Here is a 21,358-nt window from a genome sequence, read left to right as displayed (position 1 = left end):
GATGCGCCTGAAAATCTCACTTGGTCTCTTGGCTTTTCTCAGGAATCCAAATGGCGACCGTTCATGTTGAAGCCACTCCCCTCGCCGCTCATGAAACCCATCCTGGTCTTCGTCAACCCAAAGAGTGGAGGCAACCAGGTTGGCGCACTAAATAAACAATATATGGATCTAGTTAACTCATTCACGCCCAGCCATTTTTACTGAAGCAACCCCCTTCGCTGTTATATTTGATTTTGACTGATTTTGCAAGGCCCACAGAATATAGTGTTCTATTGATATAAAAACATGGACCCTATGAAAAGAGTCTCTTCTTTCATCAGGAAAAAAAGTATATTTGTATCTGTTTCCAATTTGCAGCAATTGTTATTCACAAACCTGTTGAAAACACTGGCAAAAAGAGCTTGTTGCAACATGGCCCTGGCTGATCTCTTATACTCTGCTGCTGCCTGTTGGCCATTTTTTTTGTAGTAACTACCATTGCTTTGAGCCACCTCTTCATTTCAGAAGCTCCATCAAAGCCTTCTGTATGGTCGTGCATTAAAAACAAAAAAATGTGTAAAGACGTTTTTGGGAGTGAAGGACAAAGTATTGAAAAACGTGTTTACACGTTTATGGTTTTGAATTAGTTAAAGAGCACGAGTTGGAAACTGGAAAACAGGACAAAAATCTCCACCTTTGCCAAATGTCAGCTAAAATGACTCCAAAATAAGGACGCGAGGTGGACACATGGCCAGCATAGAGGTCAGAGTTCATCCAACCCCATCTGCCTCCGGTCCGCAGGGCGCCAAAGTGCTCCAGATGTTCATGTGGATCTTGAACCCGCGGCAAGTCTTCGACCTGTCGCAGGGCGGCCTTCGAGAGGCGTGAGTGTCCCCAGCCGTCATCTGTTACTGTTTCATCGCACACGTGTGTCTTCATCCCCTCACCTGTGAAACGTTACCTACTCACAAACGGGTCATGAATCATTTCTCATCACTCAACCAGGCCTCTCGGCTTTTCCCACCTTTCCCACTCTCAGGTTGGATTTGTATCGAAAAGTGCCAAACTTGAGGATCTTGGCCTGCGGTGGAGACGGCACGGTAAAGTTTGTTGATACTATATTACAGTTTATTGCTGCAGATTTTTTTTTAAGTCATTGTTTTGTGTAGGTCAAAAATCTATGAGTAATTGTTTCCCCCCTTGTAAAATTTATTATAATTGCCTGTAGATGCCACAAGACTGCATGCAAAATGAGGTCTAGGCGTTGCTTTTATCAAAACAAAACTCCTCAACTCACTTCAACAGTGCTCTTGGCAAAGCACAAATTTTCTGCCTGCCTATTACCAGTGAGAGAACAGTAAAACCCATCACTGATGTCCCACGCCACCTCGCCAGGCCCCGCCTCCAAATACATTTTATGCTTGCAATTTGCTTCTTTAAATACCCGCAGCTTATACCTTGTGTGCGCATGCTTGTGTGCGTAGGTGGGATGGATCCTGTCCACGCTGGACGAGCTACAGATGAACCCCCAGCCTCCGGTGGCCGTCCTTCCTCTGGGAACAGGAAATGACCTCGCCAGGACGCTCAACTGGGGTGGGGTGAGTTCCTAACCTTGACTGACTTACTCGTACCTTCAAAACGGAAATAAATGCACTTTGGTTTGTGTGCTTTATAGTGTAATTTTGTGTGCTAGTTAAAAAGCAACAACAACAAAAACATGCAATCGAAGCTTTTTGAGCTAAGTAGATGCAATTTAAGTTAATATTTGGGTAAAATGTAACTTGAGTTTATTGCGGTTCATGTGGTGGTCCCAATACTTTTGTCCATACAAAAATCCCTCGGCCACATTCCAGGAAGTTTATGCGAGCCTTCTTCCTGTGCATCCTATCCACCACGCTTGACCTTTGTGTCATAAGGAGATTATTTTTTCTTTCTCTGCATGATGTCAGTTCACCGTTCCCAATCTCTGACAGGCCATTTGAGGTTTTATTCCACCTCTGTGTAGACTTAGACTTAGACTTTCAGCAGCAATAAGAACAGATAATAAAATAAAAAATAATTCAATCAATCAATCAATGTAGTGGGCTCAATTGTCTTATATGTACTACTACACTCTTTGTCCTCACAATGAACCCATTTGCTTCCAAAACTGTATAAAAGTGTTGTATTTCAACTGTTTTAAGTGTCCCAAAGACGTATTTATATGTTTTTGTTTATGCTGGAGCATACAGAAGGCTTTGATGCAGCCTCTCAACTGCAAAGAACGGTTAAAGAAATTGTAGTTATTACAAAAACGGCCATCAGGTGGCAGCAGAGTATAAGAGATCAACCAAGGCTATGTTGGGGAAAAAAAAGCTCAATTACTCACAATTCTAAATAGATTTGTGAATAATGATGAAACTTAGCTATATTATAATGATAATTGCTGCAAAACGGAAACAGATAGAAATATACTTTTTTTCCTGATGAAAGAAGAGACTTTAATCTTTCTTTTGGTAGGTTCTATGTTTTTATAGCAATAGAACACAATATTATGTGAAGGGGCTTGCTTCTTTGAAAATGGCTGGGAGTGAATGAGTTAAGACAGTTCACCCGCTGCAATTAATACTGTACATGAACGGGCAGGTCACATCCTGCCACGCGTTCACCTCGGCTTCCCGTCCGCTCCGCAGGGCTACACGGACGAACCTGTGTCCAAGGTTCTGGGCCACGTGGAGGACGGCTCGGTGGTGCAGCTGGACAGGTGGAACCTGCAGGTGGAGAAGAGCAGTGCCGAACAGCAGCCCGAAGATGGCACACAGAAGGTAAACAAGAAACAACGGCCGTCGGGAGAATGCCAAACAAAACAAAAAAAACAAAAAAAAATCCAAATTTGTGGAGAAATGTCAATGTTGAACAGTTGACGATGATCTGAAATGCTAAATTAATTGAATTTCTGAAATATAGGATATTTTGCTTGAAGTTGAAATGGTTGTTGTGGAGATGTTCTGAATGAATGAAACCGTTTGCAATTGAAGTGGTTTGAATCATTTGGGAAATGTGGAAGGAAATATGGATGGAGTAGCGATACAAGACTTATTTTAAGGAATCGGGTACTCATGGTGGCTGCCGATACCATTCATCGCTACTTAAGGGGAAAAAAATCTGACATTGAGTGAGTCCACCTCAGCAGTAATTGGCACTGTAATGCGTCAATTTGACACATCAGCGAACCATCATCTGCATCAAAAAGAAAGCTCTTCACAATTTTTTGTCATTGTGTTAAATTAAACTTTATACGGTATATCCAAATTACTCAAGGTATTGGGACTCTTTATCAGTGAGTACTCAAAGAATGAATTACCAAAGTAATGGTCTGAAAAAGTGGCATCCAACATCCCTAAATTTTACTGTGAAACTTTGGGTAATTGTTTAGTGAAGATACTGTGAACAGTGTGAAAATTTGGGAACATGGAAATTACTGGAATGTGGAAATAGTTCCCAAGATATCCTGAGTGAGCTGAACAGTTTGGAATGAGAATGGTGTGGATCAGTTGAGCATATGAGGTAGGACTAGGTGAATATGTCAAATATCTCTTTATTTGGAAATTTTATTGTGAAAATGTGAGAAGATATTTTGACAGAGCTGGCCAAATTTGAGTCGGAATGGTTTCAACCGATGTCAAATATTTTGTGATTTGGGGAATATGTGGATTTACACAATGCACTTAAACAATTTGTTGTTGGAATGGTGCAAATCAACAACTTGTAAAATATTTATGCACCTCCATTCACTTCAATGGTAAAGATGATGTAAAATGTGGAATTGTGGGAAATGTAGGAATTTGAGTAATAGTCTCTAAGATGTCCTGAGTGGTGTGAATATTTTGAAGAAGTGTCCTTCAATGCTGTGAGGTATTTTTTGTGGCATCCTCAGCTGCCCCTTAACGTGTTCAACAACTACTTCAGCCTGGGCTTCGACGCTCACGTCACGCTGGAGTTCCACGAGTCCAGAGGTGAGTGGAATCCATTTCTCTTCCTCCTCCTCCTCGCTCTCCTTCTATTTTTAACCACCCTCTCTCCCTGTATGTTGATCTCATGTCCATTATTTGCTCTTTTTCTCTTCCAGAGGCCAACCCTGAAAAGTTTAACAGTCGCTTCCGCAACAAGATGTTCTATGCAGGAGTGAGTCTCGCTTTTGACACACACGGCATTTCAATGTATATTCAACATACTACTAGTGCGTTGATTGTCCATATATGTACTAGTATGCTCTTTGTCCTCAGTAGCGAGACAATTTAGTGCACTAGTAGAACAACTCCCTTTTTGTGGTGAGGCGAATCTGTGTGCCAGTTGTCAACTGCTACAATTAATCCTAATAAACTTATAAAGCCTACTACCATTTCTTGAACTATTTTGGAAAACAAGAAAAAAAACAACACTAATTTGCCAAAAAAAAAAAAAAAAAAGTTCAGTTGCCTTCATTTGTGGATTATGATGATCTGAGAATCTACACAGATGGAAAGAAAGAAAAAAACGTTACAAGGCAAATTGATATTTTCAATTGGTTTTGTGCCAGTAGTTAAGTTAAAAAATGACTTTAGCTGCCCCATGCTTGCAGTATTAGAATCATTCACCATTGCCTCATTAAAAACTTTCTATTTCGATTTTTCTTAATGTAACAAGCTCTTTTCTCTCTTCAATATATGTGTGTGTGTTTTGTGCTTGTGTGGCTGCCAGGCCGCCTTCTCAGATTTCCTCCAGAGAAGCTCGAGGGACTTGTCCAAGCACGTCCGAGTGGTGGTGAGTGCAAACACGCTCTCGGCGGATCGCTTTCACGTTGGCCGTGTCTGTGAATGACATTGTGGGATTTGACAAATTGGAAGGATTGAAAATTAGCTTGAACAGGAAGCGTACTTATTGCACTTGAATATAGAAAAGCCACAAATAAATATTGTAATAAATAAGTGTTCAAAAACAAAATGTTCTTAGAGATTCCATACAAATGTATGGAACTTAAAATCACGACAACAGACAGAAGTGATGATTTCACTTCCCACTAGAGGGAGCCAGCATAACATTTAATCCCAGTTATGCTAGGTTAATTCGAACACCAAATATTGCATGGCTTGCATCCTTTGTTCCGAGGTTGCTTCGAGTGAAGAGGAGGGAGCTCATCCTTCTCCAACAGAAAAAGATAAAGTTAAAAAAAAAAAATCTATTATTTCTCCGACTAGGGATGTCCAGACTTTCTCTCCATGCCAAAATCAATTCAATAGGTTGTAGGTTAACATACACTATATGGTAAGTAAGTCGATTAAACATATTCAAAGATTTAAAAACAAAAATATAAATCTAAATGTCAGCTTGGTGTTATCATTGTTGTTGCTTATAGATGGCACATCCAGCACATGAGTACAGTACATACTACATGAAATCAAACTGTTACATTTGTAATTATGATTTCATTGAATCCAGTGTTAGTTTTCTTATTTGAAGGGGAAGTCAACCGAAAAGTTTTCTTTACAATGTGTTGTATAGGTCCTACTAATCTAAATGCGGCATTCTGATTGATACTATCTCAGGGTGCGGCCATTTTGTAACTTGCTGTCAACTAAAAATGACATCACAGTTCATGAGCTCAGCACAGCTCATGACCCGACAGCAAATGGCCGCCACCTGAGAAGGAGAAAAATGGGTTGATTTTGATGGCTAATTAAAAATGAATTTGAAAATGGCTGGGTTCTTTTTCGGGAGTATTTCAATTCATTTCTGTGATACACGTCAATTGAGTCAAGCTTGCTAACAAAATGAATTCAATTAATTAGATTTGGTGCGCGTGCTTTGCAGTGTGACGGCACCGACTTGACTCCGAAGATCCAGGAGCTGAAATTCCAGTGCATCGTCTTTCTAAACATTCCCAGGTATGTTTTTTTTGTTTGTTTGTTTGTTTTTTGTCCTTCTGGCCTGGCGGTCATCCAGACTGAGTGGACACGACATGAGCGCTAATTGCCCTCCGCTTGCTTCAGGTACTGCGCGGGCACCATGCCCTGGGGGAACACCGGCGACCACCGTGACTTTGAGCCGCAGCGCCACGACGACGGCTGCATCGAGGTCATCGGCTTCACCATGGCCTCGCTGGTATGATGCACTTTTGGCCGCAAGGTTATTCCTTAACTCATTCACTCCCAGCCATTTTCACAGAAGCAATCCCCTTCACTCCTGGCTGTTTTACTGGATTTTGACTGATTTTGCAAGGCCCACAGAATATTGCTATAAAAACATGGAACCTACCAAAAGAAAGATTAGAGTCTCTTCTTTCATTAAAAAAAAAAAGTATATTTCTATCTGTTTCTGTTTTGCAGCAATCATCATTAGAATATAGCTAAGTTTCATCATTATTCACAAATATACTACATATAGATACTACATCGCGCGATTCTCAAATCGATTCAATAAAAAAAAAAAACGATTTTTTTTTTTTTTTTTTTTTTAAGAGCTCAGAATTGTTCATTCGGTAGTCTTACCGATTCAACGTCTTATCATCATTGCCTTTTTTATTTTTATTTATTTATTTTTGTGTGTGTGTGAATCGATTTTTAAACTTCCATTTTTAATGGAAAAATATTCAACAAAACGTCTGACTTCGGGTTAGGATTCACACCTTGAGCATGGAAGAATGTTATATGAACGGAACATTAAGCCTTAATATTTTATTTTAATGCTGTTCAAACATGAAACAGATTACAACCTCCATAAGACTGAAATTTCAGATAAATAAATAATACATTTTCATATAAATCTTACACTCTACAAGCTTACTGATTAGTATTTTCTAAATTTGAATGAAAAAAATCGCAACAATCGACTTATAAATTCGTATCGGGATTAATCGGTATCGAATCGAATCGTGACCTGTGAATCGTGATACGAATCGAATCGTCAGGTACTAGGCAATTCACACCCCTATTTAGCATTAAAAAAAAAAAACATAAAACATATAAATACGTCTTTGGGAGACTTAAAACATTTAAAATAGAACATATTTATACGTTTTTGTGAGTAAATGAGTTAATAAGCAAATCAAGTCAAAAACATAAATTTCTTAACAATATGTTATTGTAATATATTTTGTTCTTATACCAATTTATGGGGAAAAATGCAGTAAAAATGACCATATTTGGACACAGCAACAACGAGTGACTTACATAGTGCACGGAGGAGTTTGTGTTTGACCATTGTTTCACATTGTGTCCTCCAGGCGGCGCTGCAGGTGGGCGGTCACGGCGAGCGGCTGCACCAGTGCCGAGAGGTGGTCCTCACCACGTTCAAGACCGTGCCCGTTCAGGTTCGTTGACCCTCAGCATGAGTTTTGATTTTTGGGGTCCGATCGAGTATTTTGTACTCGAAGACTTTTTTTCCGACTCGGTTGACGTTCGTCCCACCGCTCGCGCAGGTGGATGGTGAGCCGTGCCGATTGGCGCCGTCCACGCTGCGCATCTCGCTGCGCAACCAGGCCAATATGGTCCAGAAGAGCAAGCGACGAACCTCGGTGCCCCTGCTTAACGAGTGAGTCACGCACGCACTTCCGCACGCTAAGTTCGTGGCGTCCACTCCTGTCAATAATGTGTGAACGTGCGTGCGTAGCAACTAACACTTCTCCACCCCCGCACTGCACTAATATTCTTTGTGTGTGTGTGTGTGTGCTGCAAAAACTTGTAAATTATATCTGAAAGAAAGACAAAGCAGCAGTAATAATTGGTAAATGCCAGTAGATGGCGGTGTTGCATCATTTTGGACAGAGTCGTAGATAGAGAGAGTTTGGCCAACTGTTTCAGAGCTACTACGCTGTGATTGGTCAACTGCTGGTCACATGACATATGGACGCCGTGTTGTTACCCTGCTGCTGGGATTTCGTAGTGTTTTGCAAGAGATGTTTCCCTTTTCATGTTCCAGCGCTATTAAGATGCATCGGTTCACTGAAGACCTACAGAGGAGGAAATTATGGGAAGTGGAAGTCAAATGAGAGGACTGGAAAGCAAATAACACCTCATTGTTGTGCAAAGTCAAGTAAAATAACACAATTTGAAGTATGTAGGACTGCACAATGCAGCCTTCGACCTTTTATCATTGAAAATACAAATTTTGAAAAAAGTGAATGGACTTCAAATTAAATTATTATCAATTTTAAATCTTGATAAAACAGGACCCATGATATGGAAATGAGTTATTGTGGATTTTGTGTCCTAAATAAAAGTTCAAAATATTGTACATGCACAATTGAAAGCCATTGATAAAAAAAATAAAAATAAAAATATGACATTTGGTTGTCACTTACACTGAAATCACGTTTAAATTTAAATTTAGAACCATATATTCATCATGACAAACAAATTAGAGGAACCTGTTATATTCATTATATTCATTGATACCATGAAAAAATTGGCTTTATTATCAAGTATCTTGCTTGTTATATCAGGAGCCAAAGACAGCAGCAAATGTATGTAATCAGATCTCTTATTTGAACAAATTATGTGTTATGTAATATAGTGATATTAAGACTGCCACAATATCGTCGCTGTCATGTTCACAATAAAAGGAACACATCTGTTAAAAAAAAAGTCAGGTTGATTTCCATTTGTGCAGTTCGAGCACCCTCTAGTGTCTAGTTTATTAGTGCAATTTAATTTTTATTAGGGATGTTTGGGCCTTCTATCTTTAAAATCTATGCTAATTGTCAGATGAAGGGGAATCTAATTTGCTTCTGAAGCGATTAATGTGTGCTTGCATGAGCAAATAAGTGCCTCAATATTGTTATTAGAGATTGTAGGTGGTTTATATGCATTGTGGGTATGTACAAAAAAGCACAATATTGTGCTTTTTTTTTTTTTTTTAGTATGAGCTCTTTTTTTTTTTTACAATATTGTGATCTTTTTTTAATACCCCCCCCCCCCCCACACACACACACACACACACACAATATCATGATAATTATCGTATCGTGACCTTCATATAGTGATATCGTATCGTTATGTTTGCATATCGTTACATCCCTATTATGTATGAGCACACTGATACATTTCCAGCATTCACAATGTTAAAAATCAAAATCCATGTACAGTAAAAATGTACCATATACTAGTAATAGCCTGTATCATACATTCAGTGTATTTCTTATATTATTGACTTGTCAAATACATAAAATGTTTAAAAAAAATAAAGCAAGGGGAAAACAGAAAAGAAACTGTACACCCCGTTTGTGAAAGAAAGTAGGCATGCTCATGCGCTGCACGCTTGAGCACACGCCCCGCCCTGTGGCCGAGGGTAACAACATGGCGTCCGTGTTTTCAGTTGGCCAGACTCTCTCTATATACAGCTCTGATTTTGAATTTGAGATCAGCTCAGCTTTTGAGTTGAAGATAAAGGATGAGTCGGCAAATCTCGACTTCCATAATGAAAAGAGAAATGCTGACGACACCTTTCATTTATTTTTATTTATTTTTTTACTTTTTTAAAGGGTTTTTTATTTTTGCATATAATATTAATCATTTTATTACTTTTTTTGTTTATTTGCGGTCAGTTTTTGCAGCGTGTGTTTGTGTGGCATGCGAAAGGCAGCGTGACTAACGAGTGCGGAACTGTGCTGCAGTAACTTTTTGACGCTGCTCAGCCTCGACTGACCTCTTTTTTCCACCTCTCCATCCTCTTTGTCCTCCTCTCTTCTGCTGCCTCCGCAACGTGTATCATCATTTCAATCCTTCTCCTCCCTCGCTGTGCCTCCCCCGTTCTCTCTCTCTCTCTCTCTCTCTCTCTCTCTCTCTCTCTCTCTCTTTGTGTGTGTGCGTGTGCGTGGCGGTAGTATTCAGAAGGTGTGTGCAGCTGATCTGCGCCGCCTCTCTGCTCCCCCCGACTCCTTCTCTGTGTAAGTACCTCACCCGCTGTCAACGTACTGTCACTGTGTGTAAGTATGAGCTGATTTGCGCACATAGTGAGATGATAAGTGAAAATAAAAATGCACATAAAAAAAATAATTAAAAAAATAAATACGAAAAATAAATATAAATGGAAATAAAAACAACAACAAATATATATCCATAAATAAATAAATAAAAGTAAAAAATGAATACAAAAATAAAAAACATTCAATAAATAATAATACAAAATAAATGTGGAAAAAATACAAAAATAAATATATAAATAGAATTAAATATAAAAAAATAAAACGCTCTACTCCCACATTTATTTTATTTTATGCTGCACATGCTCTGTCAGGATGAAATGTTATTCAAATGAGGGGGGCGGTCCTAGCTTGTTGTCCATTGCCGGAGCTCTTCATGCAAGCCAGTGAGACTACCTTGTCCGTCAGCCCGCTCACTTGACCATTGAAAGGCAGTTTGCAACGGCATAGCCCAACTCTAGACACACTTAGGCCCGCCCTTCATTTGAATAACATTTTGTCCTGACAGTGTCTGCAGCATGAAATAAATATGGGAGCACAGCGTTTTTATTTACTGATTGAAATCATAATTCTATTTATATATTTATTTTTGTATGTATTTCCACATTTAATTTTATATTTATTTTTATTTTTGTAACTTATATATATATTTTTTTTATTTCCATTTATATATTGTTTTTGTATATAATTTTCAAATTATATTTTTTTTCATCCGATTTATTTTCTTATGTATTTATTTATTTATTTATTTATTTTTATTATTTATATTATATCGAGTGACAAACTTCAGCTATCAGAGATAGCATTTCTTTGATCAGGATTGTTTTTTTTTGTTTTTTTTTTATTATTATTTAAAATGGTTGCATCCTTGCGAGCAGCATGTTGTCGTCTTTCCTTTCTTGTCTTTGTGCTTCTGCCGCTTTTGTGTGTCTTAACAGCAACTTGCTCACAACATGTCATCTGTAAAAACAAACACAAAAATCAATTAACAAGAACTCCTACGCAAACATTTTTGTTTGTGTACATGACGTCATAAGACTTGCTGGTCTCTTTCTGCACAAACATTCACACTCGTGTGCTTTTCTCGCAGCCCTCACGCCGTCCCCGAGCGACTTCGGCTGCGGGTCAACCGGATCAGCCTGCACGAGTACGACCGGCTGCAGTACGACAAGGAGCGGCTACGGGACATCTGTAAGTGTGTGTTTGTGTGGCAACAATTCTCTTCTTATATGTTGTCCATTTGTTTGAATTGATGTGTTGGTATTGCAGCGGTCCCAGTGGGTATTGTGGTGGTGAGGGGCGACTGTGACTTGGAGACGTGCAGACTCTACATTGACAGACTGCAAGAGGTGACATCTTCATCCTCATCCTCATCCTCATCCTCATCTTCATCTTGTTGCTTTAGCTCTTTTTTTTTTTTATTCTTACTCTTCCATTCTTGCCCTTCCCAAAATCTCCTTTGTGCACACCAGGACTTGCACCAGGCGCCCTCTCTTGGCCACAGAGTGTACTATCAGGTCAGCTTGGCTGCATCATTAAGTTCAAATTGATTGAATTAAGTCAAATGTAAGTAAAAGTAAAATGTCAGAAAAATAAATACTCAAGTATGGATACTTGAATAATCCAAATAAGTATAACAAGAAATCATTTGTACTCAGTTACTTTGCACCCAAAAATCTCGGTTACTTCCCACCAGTTCTTGCTGAAGAAGTTCTTGTTTTTTGTTTTTGTTTTGTTTTTTTGTATGCAGGATGAGAGCCGGGGGATGCCCAGAACCACCTCAGCTGGCAGACTGTCTTCCAGTTGGAGCTTCTTGGATTGTAAGTAAAATAATAATAATAATAATAATAATAACTAGGGATGGGCGAGAGCCAATACCAGCCTTATTTTAAGGTATCGGCACTCATGACGGTGGCCGATAACAGTATCAGCCACCCTCTTGTGGCTGTTCTAAAATCAGGAACTAGAAATTAGAAATGAGAGGAAAAGAAAATTACCATCAATTTCACTTATTTTTTGAAAAAATACTATATTGAAAATATATAGTTCTCTAACTTCTTTCTTTAACATTATCTGTTATTTTTGGAGGGAAATGTATCTAGTAGTTGTATCGGTATCGGTGACTACTTAAAAGTCGAGTATCGATCGGTCTGAAAAAAATTGCAATGGAACATCCCTAATAATAACATGTTTGTGCTCTTTCATCATTCCCGCAATTGATTTTGTTGTTTTGTGAATGTTCCACAGCCACTTCAGCCGATCGCTTCTATCGCATCGACAAGGCTCAGGTACAAAGTTCAACCAGTAATTGTTCAACCCTCTCCAAAGTTTTATTGCTTTGGCCTGAAGGCGTGGTTCGGAAGATTTTATTATTTTTGTTTTACATCTGTAGGAGCACCTTCACTTTGTCACAGAAATTTGCCAGGACGAGGTGTTCATCCTGGACCACGAGGGCCCCGCGGGGGGCCAGGTGTCGTCAGCCGGGATGCCCGATCTGGTGGTGGAGCCCAACGCTGGGTAAGTGTGACCTTTCAGCAATTAATCATTGTAGCAAAAACACATTTGAGTTCTTAACTTCATGTGAAACGTTGTGTATGTTTTAGTGCGCCGTTGACTCCTGAAGAACAAGGTACGCACAAACAACATGCAATGTCATTGAGCATTTTTTTGTGGATGCATGCGCTTCAACATTTCTACACTGATTCAAACAATTCCAAATGTCAAAGATTTACAAAATTCAGGATGATTCCTTAAGGAAGCATGTACGAGAATGAGCCAGTGGGTGGCGGGGGACAGTACTCCAGTGGTGTCAAACTCCGGTCCTTGAGGGCTTGAGTCCTGGATGTTGTCGAGGTTTCCCACGTTCAACACAGCTGATTCATATTTGATCCTGATAACTGAATCAGGTGTGTTGGAGTAGAGAAACCTCAAAAACATGCAGGACTCAGGCCCTCGAGGACCAGACTCTGACACCTGTGACATAGTCTGTAACTTGTCATGTAATCGGAGGACAAACAGACAAATTGTGTTTATCTCAGTGTTTAAGCTTAAGATGGCACCAAACGCGCCTTTTCCCCCAAATTCAAGCTTTCCACAAGCTAAACTAAAATGTCAAAATAATGATCAGGCCACATAGACACCACAGCATTAATAGACACCAGTTTATCAGCACACAAAAAAAAAGATTTACTGTTGTTACCCTTTAAATTCCCAATTTTCCCAGAATTCCACATTTTCCACTCAAAAAACATTGATGTAAATGAGAAATTGAACCAAAAAAAGTTCTGCATCTTTCCCATCCCAACTTCAAAATGTGAGGCTCAATTAGGACATCTTGGGAAATATTCATTCACATTGCCCAAATTTGCAAAGTAAAATTTATATTTGGCATATTTGACTCCAGATTTCACCACTGAATTTTACCATTCCAACTTTAAAATGTTCATCTCAATCTGACATTTTTGGAACTGTTCACATTCCAAGAATTGTGATATTCCCAAAATAAATTAATTATCACAACAAGATTCTCAATTTTTTACAATAAAAATATCAAAATTTTACAATACAAAAGAGTTTTTTTTTTTCTTTCTTTTTTTGACACATACACTTCTTACCGCCTTTCTATAGTGATTAAGACCATTCCAACTTCAAAATGTGAAGTTCAATCAGGACAACTTGGGAACTATTCATATTCCCCAAATTTGCAGAATAAAAGTAGTTTCTAAGGAGGCTTTAGCTTTCCTCCATTGAGTCAAACAATTCCAACTTCAAGTCTCACATTCTACCTTTCAACAATTATTTTATTCCACATAATTTCATCTTTTCGATGTCATCTCTTCAGCAATCAATTTCTACAAAAATATCACCTTTTTTTGTGTGTGTTTATTTGTTTGATTACAGCACTCTTGTTGGCCGCCAGCTCGGGGGATCTTTCCATGGTACAAAACACACGCAAAACTTCCTTTCTTTTGTTACTGTCATGATTCGAATATGCACGATTGAGTTGATGGTTGCGTGATGGCTGCGCAGTTGTCGGAGTGCGTTCATCACGGCGTCAGCCTGCTGGTGCGAGACGCTGCCGGTTGCTCGGCGCTGCATAAAGCCTCGCAGAAAGGACACGCCGAGCTGGTCGTCTTCATCCTGCAGCAGGGTACAATGATTTTATTCAGGCTTCGGATTGGCTACAACTGACTTGTTTTGAAGTTTAGGGGTTGTAGCGCCCCCTGCTGTTAATGTACTGTAAAATGCTTTTTTCCCCCCCCCTACTCAGGATCCAAAGTGCTTCTTGACTTGCCAGACAGAGAAAAGTAAGTTGAATTTAACCACTGTCATCACTTAATACAAGGGGTGTCAGGTGATTAAAAGTTGTAATCAGAATTAATTGCATGACTTCAATTGTTAACTCACGGTAAATTGCTAATTTGGTATCTGTTCTAAATGTGCAATAAAATGTAGATTTTTTTGTCCTGGATTGGCTGGCAACCAGTTCAGGGTGTACCCCGCCTACTGCCCGTAGCCAGCTGGGATAGGCTCCAGCACCCTCGCAACCCTTGTGAGGAGTAAGCGGTTAAAAAAAAGGATGGATGGATGGATGTATTTTTTTTGTAAGTTTTCATACTCTTGTTAACATAAAAGTGGAAAAATGTTAAACTAATAGAACAAATGTTAAACTAATAGAAATATGGCTGCATCTGTTAGTCATTGATTTCATAATAATTCATAAAATTAAAAAGATGTAGTGTAAAAAAACGAGTGTGATATTGATTTGTGTTGGCCATTTTCTGCCACTAGATGGCATAATTGCATTTAAGCATTTAAGTCAATGGTGGATTTTTCTTTTCATATTAAGAGCTATCTAATCTTTAACGTGAAGTAACTTGTGAAATTCTGCTCATTTTAAAAATGGTGCAATACAACTTGACCCAAGTCTCCACAAATATATGCATTATTATTACCCCTAGTTCAGGCTTTCCAAGTAAGGGGTGCTCATTAAAAAAATTAAATAAATAAAAATAGAACTTTAACTCAAAATTAATGCACTAATTTTGACATCCTTACGTAAGACTACTTTAATGCACATTTTCACCTCATTAAATCATGTGTGCGTGTAGAGGGGACACTGCCTTGCACAAAGCCGCCTTGGAGAAGCAGCACGCTGTGTGTCGGCTTCTGGTGGAGGCGGGTGCGTCGCTTCAGAAAACTAATTTTCAGGTATGCATACAGCGCTTCTCACCTTTTTCAGTTGTCCTGTTTTTTGGGGGGTGGTGGCTAAAACCCCAGCTCATGACACCACTTGTATGCATGTGCATGTTCTTCACAGGGGAAGACGCCAGTGGAGCAGGCGGCGGGCGACTCGGAGCTGACCTCATACCTGAGCAGCCAAAAAACACCTTCCGCCCCCCATGAGGACTTGGAGACGGCAGTCTGACACACACACACACATTTCCCACACATGAGCATTGATGAAGAGGTGCATCCCAAAGTGAATCATCGCAGCTCAGACGTCAGTAGTGGACATTGGTTTATCGCCTGGCTATTTATTTTGTATTTATTTATTGATATTTGTATTTATTATGGCTGGTTGTGATGATTGCGGAGGACCTGGCAGGTGGGCGGAAGATTGTAGGACGCCATTAAAGTGCACTTTGAAGCAGCCGCCACGTTACGTCACAAGTTGGGTGTATAAAATTCAGTGTGTTTGTACCCATCCAAGCCTTTGTGCCAAAGACATTATGCACATGTCCAAGTCTGTCACTGGAACAATACTGCATTCAAGTCATATTATCGTCAGTGTTCTTTCACCAGTTCAAAAGCTACCACCACAAACACAAATGGCAGAAGTGAATATGGGAAGTGCTCACAAATGCATTTACGGATGCTAAACAGAAGCTGAAGTCATTTGGGGAAAACTCCAAATAAATGTCATTACACAGAAAAGGTTTCATTCTGACCGATGGTATCAATCCGTCAACTAGACTTTTTTTTTCTTTTTTTTTTTTTTAAATGCTGTTTAATCGGATAATTGAGAAAAAAAAAAGATAGAAAATGAGTCATTCAAGCTTATTTGCGAAATGCAGGTTGTCCGGTGCAGTGGTGCCTTCAGATACATTACAGCTAACCCAACTTTCAAATTTTTCTTTGAAATTCTTTTTTTTTTTTTTTTTATTTAAGATGAAAGCAACACAGAACTAATTGATCTCAAGGCACCACTGTATTATATTTTTGAACAATTCAATTTTGTAATCCTATTTGAAGGATATTGATTTAAACAAACAAAGAAAACTTGGTTTCAGCAGATGAAAGGATCATGAGAAAATTGTCTCTGAATTCATCGTAACATTGCATCCCAGGATCGTAAAAATAACATTTAAGATGAATCCATCATATCAAAGATGATCAAATGAATTTTATCCATGTGCGTGCGTGTGTGTGTGTAAGAACTCTGAGCCATAGTCGATGCAATATGAACAGATGTTTACATTACATTAATGTTTTTAATCTTGCACTGAGGGAGGTACGGTACTGTACTTGAGTGCCGGTCAGCTTGGAAATTGTCTTCTAATTTTTGTTTGTCCCATCTGATTTATCAACACATTTTTTATAAATTAGAGAAACAATTCAGAGAGCAACTTTGCCATCGCAGAGGTGCAGTTTGGTCAATTAACAGCATCTGATGACTCCACTTTTGCAAATTTTCCATTCCGTTGTGAATTAAACAAGTTAACCGAAAATAGTTATTGGCAAAACTCGATTAAAATTAAATTTAAATGGAAAAAAACAAAACCCTATCAAGTGCCACTTGTGGAAGTGCACCTTAAACGAAATGTTGGGAGATAACTTGATCCTCAAGTTGTAATTGATGACTTGTTTTCATGAGGATTTGAATGGAGTAACAAATGAAAATGCATTTGATGGCGTGAAGTAAATGAAGAAGTTGTTGTACAGTTTTGTGTTTAAACTGCATTGTATACTTTGTGGGTGTGCATCTTCCCTCTGAATGGTTCCAAGAGAAACATTTGATTTTGATTTCTTCTACTGATATGCACATAATGGCTGCTGTTTGACTGTGCTTGTGGGCGGGGCCTGTTCTAATCCACACACTTATTAATTTATAATTTAATAGAAACTTTATATTCCATTTATTTATTCTCACTAGTGTTGGTTCTGCATGGCATTTTCTGACCTCAGCATTGATTACTTTCCAGTATTGGGATACATATGCATTATTATTATTATTATTACGACGATGAAGATTTTTGTTTCATCTATTAAATTGTTTGGAGTGTTTAATGCCTGGTTTTCATCCGGGGTTGTTTTTGTATCGCTGCTGAAGATGACTTGAAGTGTTTTGTTTTTGTTTTATTTGGAAGAAGAATATTTGCCTTTTGTTATTCTTCTTTGTTGGAATGCATGTTTCCTCTTTTTTTCCTCAGTCACAATCGTCCATACTTGCTTCTGCTTTCTGGTCCTGGGATTCAAACCTTTTCACAGACTATTAACACTTTACATTTTAAATAAAAGATATACTAATGCTGAAGTATTTTTTCGTAGGAACTTTGTCTTCTGTCAATCACTCATGATCACGTCGTGTGACAACGTGGTCGTAAGTTACTAAAAAGTTACAACCTGTTAGCAAGATGCTCAAGTGTAAAAAAGCAAACATATTTTTAGTGGACAATTTACATGTATGAGCTTTCCAGGCAGCCGTTTTAAGTTTTTTTTTCAATATCTTCATTTAACAAATTGAAATCAGGAGCCAAAAGATGGCAAACAAAAGCAACATAGTAAACATACAAGTCATTATATACAACAATCTCACAATTATATATATATATATATATATATAAAAGGGGTGGGGGGTAAAATATAAATAAATGTAAAAAGTTGCCAGGGGTCTTAAACTAAGAAATATTAAAAACTCCCAAATGAAAACACAATGACACAAATTCTTGACAGCCTTCTTATTTTTTGAAGTAGAGATGGAAAGTAAATGTACTTGTATCTCTTTCATAAACAGAAAAAAATTGGTTTTGACTTTACAAATTTACAGTTATGAATACAAACCTTAGCAAGATATATTAAAAGATTCGTTTTAAGTTCCATTTAGGAAGTGAAAGAACTATGATTATGATGTACACACCCGTATGAATCACTACAGGGAATTTCCATGAAACTTTGTTTACTTTAAGATAAACTTTTTACTTTTCTTTTTTTAATAGGAAATTATGTTGCATATGTGTCTTTCGCATTTATTTATGGCTATGTTTTTTTCGCAGTGTTTTTATTCTTATTCTTATTATTTTAACATAATGTACATAAAAAATATGCATATTACGGTTACGTTCCACGAGCAACGAAAACAGGTGGCTCTACGTCATGACGTCTCACGCAAGGCACATGCGGAGTGACGTAGCTGAAAGCGGAAGTGACCGACACCGATAGAAAAAGCGAGGTGGTTGGAAGGCTTGTTTGGACTTGTTTGGCGGTACCATAGCACTTCTTTTTGCTGTAAGTAATTCATTTTATTTTGAACCTTATAATGAACCTTCATGTCGCACTACATATACTGAAAATAGCCGTTGACGTCTCGTGTTTGTGCACTTGTAAAAAGTTTTCGAACGAGTTGCCATGTGAATAAACGTGCATCAAACTTAAAATGTTTATATACTTTTCAAACCGTATTACCCCCACCACCCCCCATTTAAACGTTTACATTATTTTGTCTCAAATAAAGTGAAACGTTTCTTTCGAATTTAGGGGCTATGCTGGTTTTAATGACTAATTAAATAAATTCTTAATTATACGATCATTACTTATCATGTTCTGTTATCTCAAAACTATCAAGTTCGTGTTTTTTCCCGGTGTTTTATCGCTTGTTTTGGTAGCGTACACTAGACGTTATTTGATGGTTTCGGTGAAGTCACAAGACTGACTTTTATTACCTCAACTAATGTTATTGCATCTCTCGCCACAAGAGGGCGACAACACCCTAAATTAACTCACTTTAGGGACGAAACGATTGTCGATAGATAGTTTTTCTAAAATGTTCCCTTTTTTTTATTATTATTATTATTAAGCTTGTTTTGTGTCTCTTTGCAGCAAAGCAACATGGCGAATGGACGAATAGAAATTCACGACCCCTTCTCGAACCACAACAACCTCAGCGAGCCTACCTCGGATGCTGACAGCCTCCAAAACATGCTAGAGTTTCGCCTCCTGATGGCCTACACCAAGAGGAGACGGCGGCGGCAGGAGATGAAGAGCCAGTCTTCGGTCGACGAGGGCGGTCCAGACTCAACCCACACGTGTTTGCTGCCGGCCGAGAGCCAAGAAGAAACGACACCAACAAAGCCCAAGAAGAAGAAAAAGTGGAAACGTCTGCCGAGCTTTTTGATATGTATCAAGCCCCAAACGGAAAAACATGACAAAGTGGCTGAGGGAGAAAATACAGTTGTCGAACCGTCGGGACGTTTTGGAAGCGGTAAGGAAGTAACGATCCTCATTCGGATGTGTACCTCTTGTGACAATAAACAAGACTGCAGCATCTCGTGAGAACATAAAGTCCACCAACAGTGTAAAGTGGCACAGAGTGAAAAACATAAGCAGTTAGCCAATCAGAATTGAGTCTGCCTCAGTCTTGTTTCTTTGTTGCAACAAAATATCTACAAAACAAACATCAAGATCCATGGAGGTAAATCAATAAATATTTGACATTTTCTAATATTTAATTGTGCAAAAAAAAAAAAGTTTCTCCAGTGGATTTGAAGGAGTCAGAGGAGATGGAGGAGATGGACGATGTGGCGAGCAGGCTGACTGAGATCGCCGACGAAATCCCTTTCATGCCCCCGGAGGTGGAAGCTGATTCGCCCGAGGATGGTGAGAAGTTTGTTTCTAGCGTTTTCCGTTCTTTTGTAATCTGCAGTAAGACATGGGATCGTTTCACCAAAACATTTTTCAGATCAGAAAGTGGAGAAAGCAAACATCGCAAGCAGGGCAGTGACTTTGATGACAAAATAATCATTTACTGTATTTACAGATGCAACACTGCCATCTACTGGCATCTGTTTATCTGTACAATGATATTGGCAAGACCCTCGTCCAAAACATACTTGATAAATATATTAGTCTGCGCCAATAAATGGTTGGCTCTTGGTTGACCAATATGAACATCTACAGCAGTTAATAAGTTAAGAGCCAACCTTCATTTTTTTTAAGTCTGGTTTATTCACATTTGTTCCCATAATTTCCTCATATTTCCCATGTTAAATTTCCAACCCAAAGTCGTCCTCACCGAAAGCTGATTGGCTGACACCGATGCGTATTTTGTCTGCAGGACAGGATGCCAATGTGGAGAAACTGATTGGCCTCCTGCTCAGGGAGTGTGGAGACAATTTTAATGAGGAAGTGACAAAGGTGAGTCCCCGTCTGGCGTCTCGTGAAAATCTTTCGGCGTTTTCATCGTTTCTCGTTCCGCAGAATTTGAAGGAAGCTTTGAGGTCCACGCAGCCTTTCTGGAACTACGGCTTCTTCGAGAGGTTGATGAAAACGCTGCTGATTAGGATGGGGCTCTTCAACGCTGACCCCGAAGCGCCGGGACCGCAGACGTCGCTCAAAACTCAAATGGCAGTCGCATGCGAGGTAAAAACTCTCTCTCTCAGTCACCAATTTTTACCTGTTGCAGGTGAAAAATGTAACGATTGTGGTTGTCCTCAGGTGACAAGTCGCCTATCGGCTGCCGACACGCTACCTATGAACCGCCTGCTAGGCTACGGCGCCACCTACCTGCAGAATCACTTCTCCTCTTGGGCCAAGCAGCAAGGCGGTTACGTAAGTCACACTCTGCATTTTATGGGCATCTAATGAATCTTGTAAAAGTGATGAAGCATCGTCGTCTGTTGCAGGAGGCGGCATTCAACGATGACGATGACGACAATGTCCAGTGAAGGCTGCAACATTTTGCCAATGCTGCCCTGTTTTGGCACAGTTACCGCCTCAGCCTTTCGCTCATATTCGGTGGCGAAATGTGACGTCGAATACAGGGATAACTTGGATTCCCCCCCCCAGTGATTCTTACCTTGTTTGGATGGGAACTTTGCACAGTTACATCTAATATACACAGCTCAGAAAAAGTTTGAGATTAAATCTCAGGATTAACCTAAAATGCACAAAAAAATAATAATAATCTGAGTAGTGTATGTTTTGGAGCACACAGGTGATGAGGAAAAAAAAAAAAAGATTTGTCAGTATGATGGCTATTGCCTAAAATAAATAATTCTTATTTTCATAGGTGTGTGTGTGTAAGGTATGCAATGCTGCTTTGGTATTAGCTTGTCAGAACTAATGTACAGTAAGGAATGAAAAATAGAAATAAAAATAAATACATTTGAAATGTTTTCACATCTGAAGCTGTCCAGACTAATTTGTGTTTGTAGTGGCTCGATG

General features: G+C 39.0%; 2 protein-coding genes across 7 annotated transcripts in view; both read left to right on the top strand.

Annotated features, from left to right (window-relative positions):
- The window catches only part of dgki (diacylglycerol kinase, iota), a 40,543-nt gene extending 23,090 nt beyond the window's left edge, over positions 1–17,453 (top strand). For 4 of the 6 annotated variants that reach the window (XM_077499746.1, XM_077499745.1, XM_077499748.1 and 1 more), the window contains exons 10-34: positions 43–138; positions 781–863; positions 1,019–1,079; positions 1,464–1,577; positions 2,652–2,783; positions 3,896–3,974; positions 4,088–4,143; positions 4,699–4,761; positions 5,809–5,882; positions 5,988–6,099; positions 7,220–7,306; positions 7,415–7,527; positions 9,818–9,880; positions 11,007–11,107; positions 11,186–11,265; positions 11,389–11,433; positions 11,667–11,736; positions 12,164–12,204; positions 12,309–12,433; positions 12,520–12,545; positions 13,817–13,854; positions 13,946–14,066; positions 14,187–14,223; positions 15,028–15,127; positions 15,237–17,453. In XM_077499746.1, the coding sequence (XP_077355872.1) occupies positions 43–138; positions 781–863; positions 1,019–1,079; positions 1,464–1,577; positions 2,652–2,783; positions 3,896–3,974; positions 4,088–4,143; positions 4,699–4,761; positions 5,809–5,882; positions 5,988–6,099; positions 7,220–7,306; positions 7,415–7,527; positions 9,818–9,880; positions 11,007–11,107; positions 11,186–11,265; positions 11,389–11,433; positions 11,667–11,736; positions 12,164–12,204; positions 12,309–12,433; positions 12,520–12,545; positions 13,817–13,854; positions 13,946–14,066; positions 14,187–14,223; positions 15,028–15,127; positions 15,237–15,344 (2,025 nt within the window). In that variant the 3' untranslated portion in view covers positions 15,345–17,453. The remainder of the gene's footprint in view (positions 1–42; positions 139–780; positions 864–1,018; positions 1,080–1,463; positions 1,578–2,651; positions 2,784–3,895; positions 3,975–4,087; positions 4,144–4,698; positions 4,762–5,808; positions 5,883–5,987; positions 6,100–7,219; positions 7,307–7,414; positions 7,528–9,817; positions 9,881–11,006; positions 11,108–11,185; positions 11,266–11,388; positions 11,434–11,666; positions 11,737–12,163; positions 12,205–12,308; positions 12,434–12,519; positions 12,546–13,816; positions 13,855–13,945; positions 14,067–14,186; positions 14,224–15,027; positions 15,128–15,236) is intronic. The other 2 variants (XM_077499750.1, XM_077499749.1) reach the window with 1 other exon arrangement.
- An 832-nt stretch (positions 17,454–18,285) lies between these two features.
- Positions 18,286–21,321, top strand: LOC144003619 (uncharacterized). Its single transcript, XM_077500060.1, has 7 exons — positions 18,286–18,424; positions 19,016–19,397; positions 19,664–19,792; positions 20,250–20,329; positions 20,393–20,554; positions 20,630–20,743; positions 20,818–21,321. The coding sequence occupies exons 2-7, from the start codon at positions 19,025–19,027 to the stop codon at positions 20,857–20,859; spliced, it is 900 nt and encodes a 299-aa protein (XP_077356186.1). The 5' UTR covers positions 18,286–18,424; positions 19,016–19,024; the 3' UTR covers positions 20,860–21,321.
- Positions 21,322–21,358: the final 37 nt, after the last annotated feature.

The sequence above is a fragment of the Festucalex cinctus genome, chromosome 16 (assembly GCF_051991245.1).
Source record: "Festucalex cinctus isolate MCC-2025b chromosome 16, RoL_Fcin_1.0, whole genome shotgun sequence".
Taxonomy (NCBI): domain Eukaryota; kingdom Metazoa; phylum Chordata; class Actinopteri; order Syngnathiformes; family Syngnathidae; genus Festucalex; species Festucalex cinctus.
Note: the sequence above shows the minus strand (reverse complement) of the source record. Positions and strands in the feature narration are given on the sequence as shown.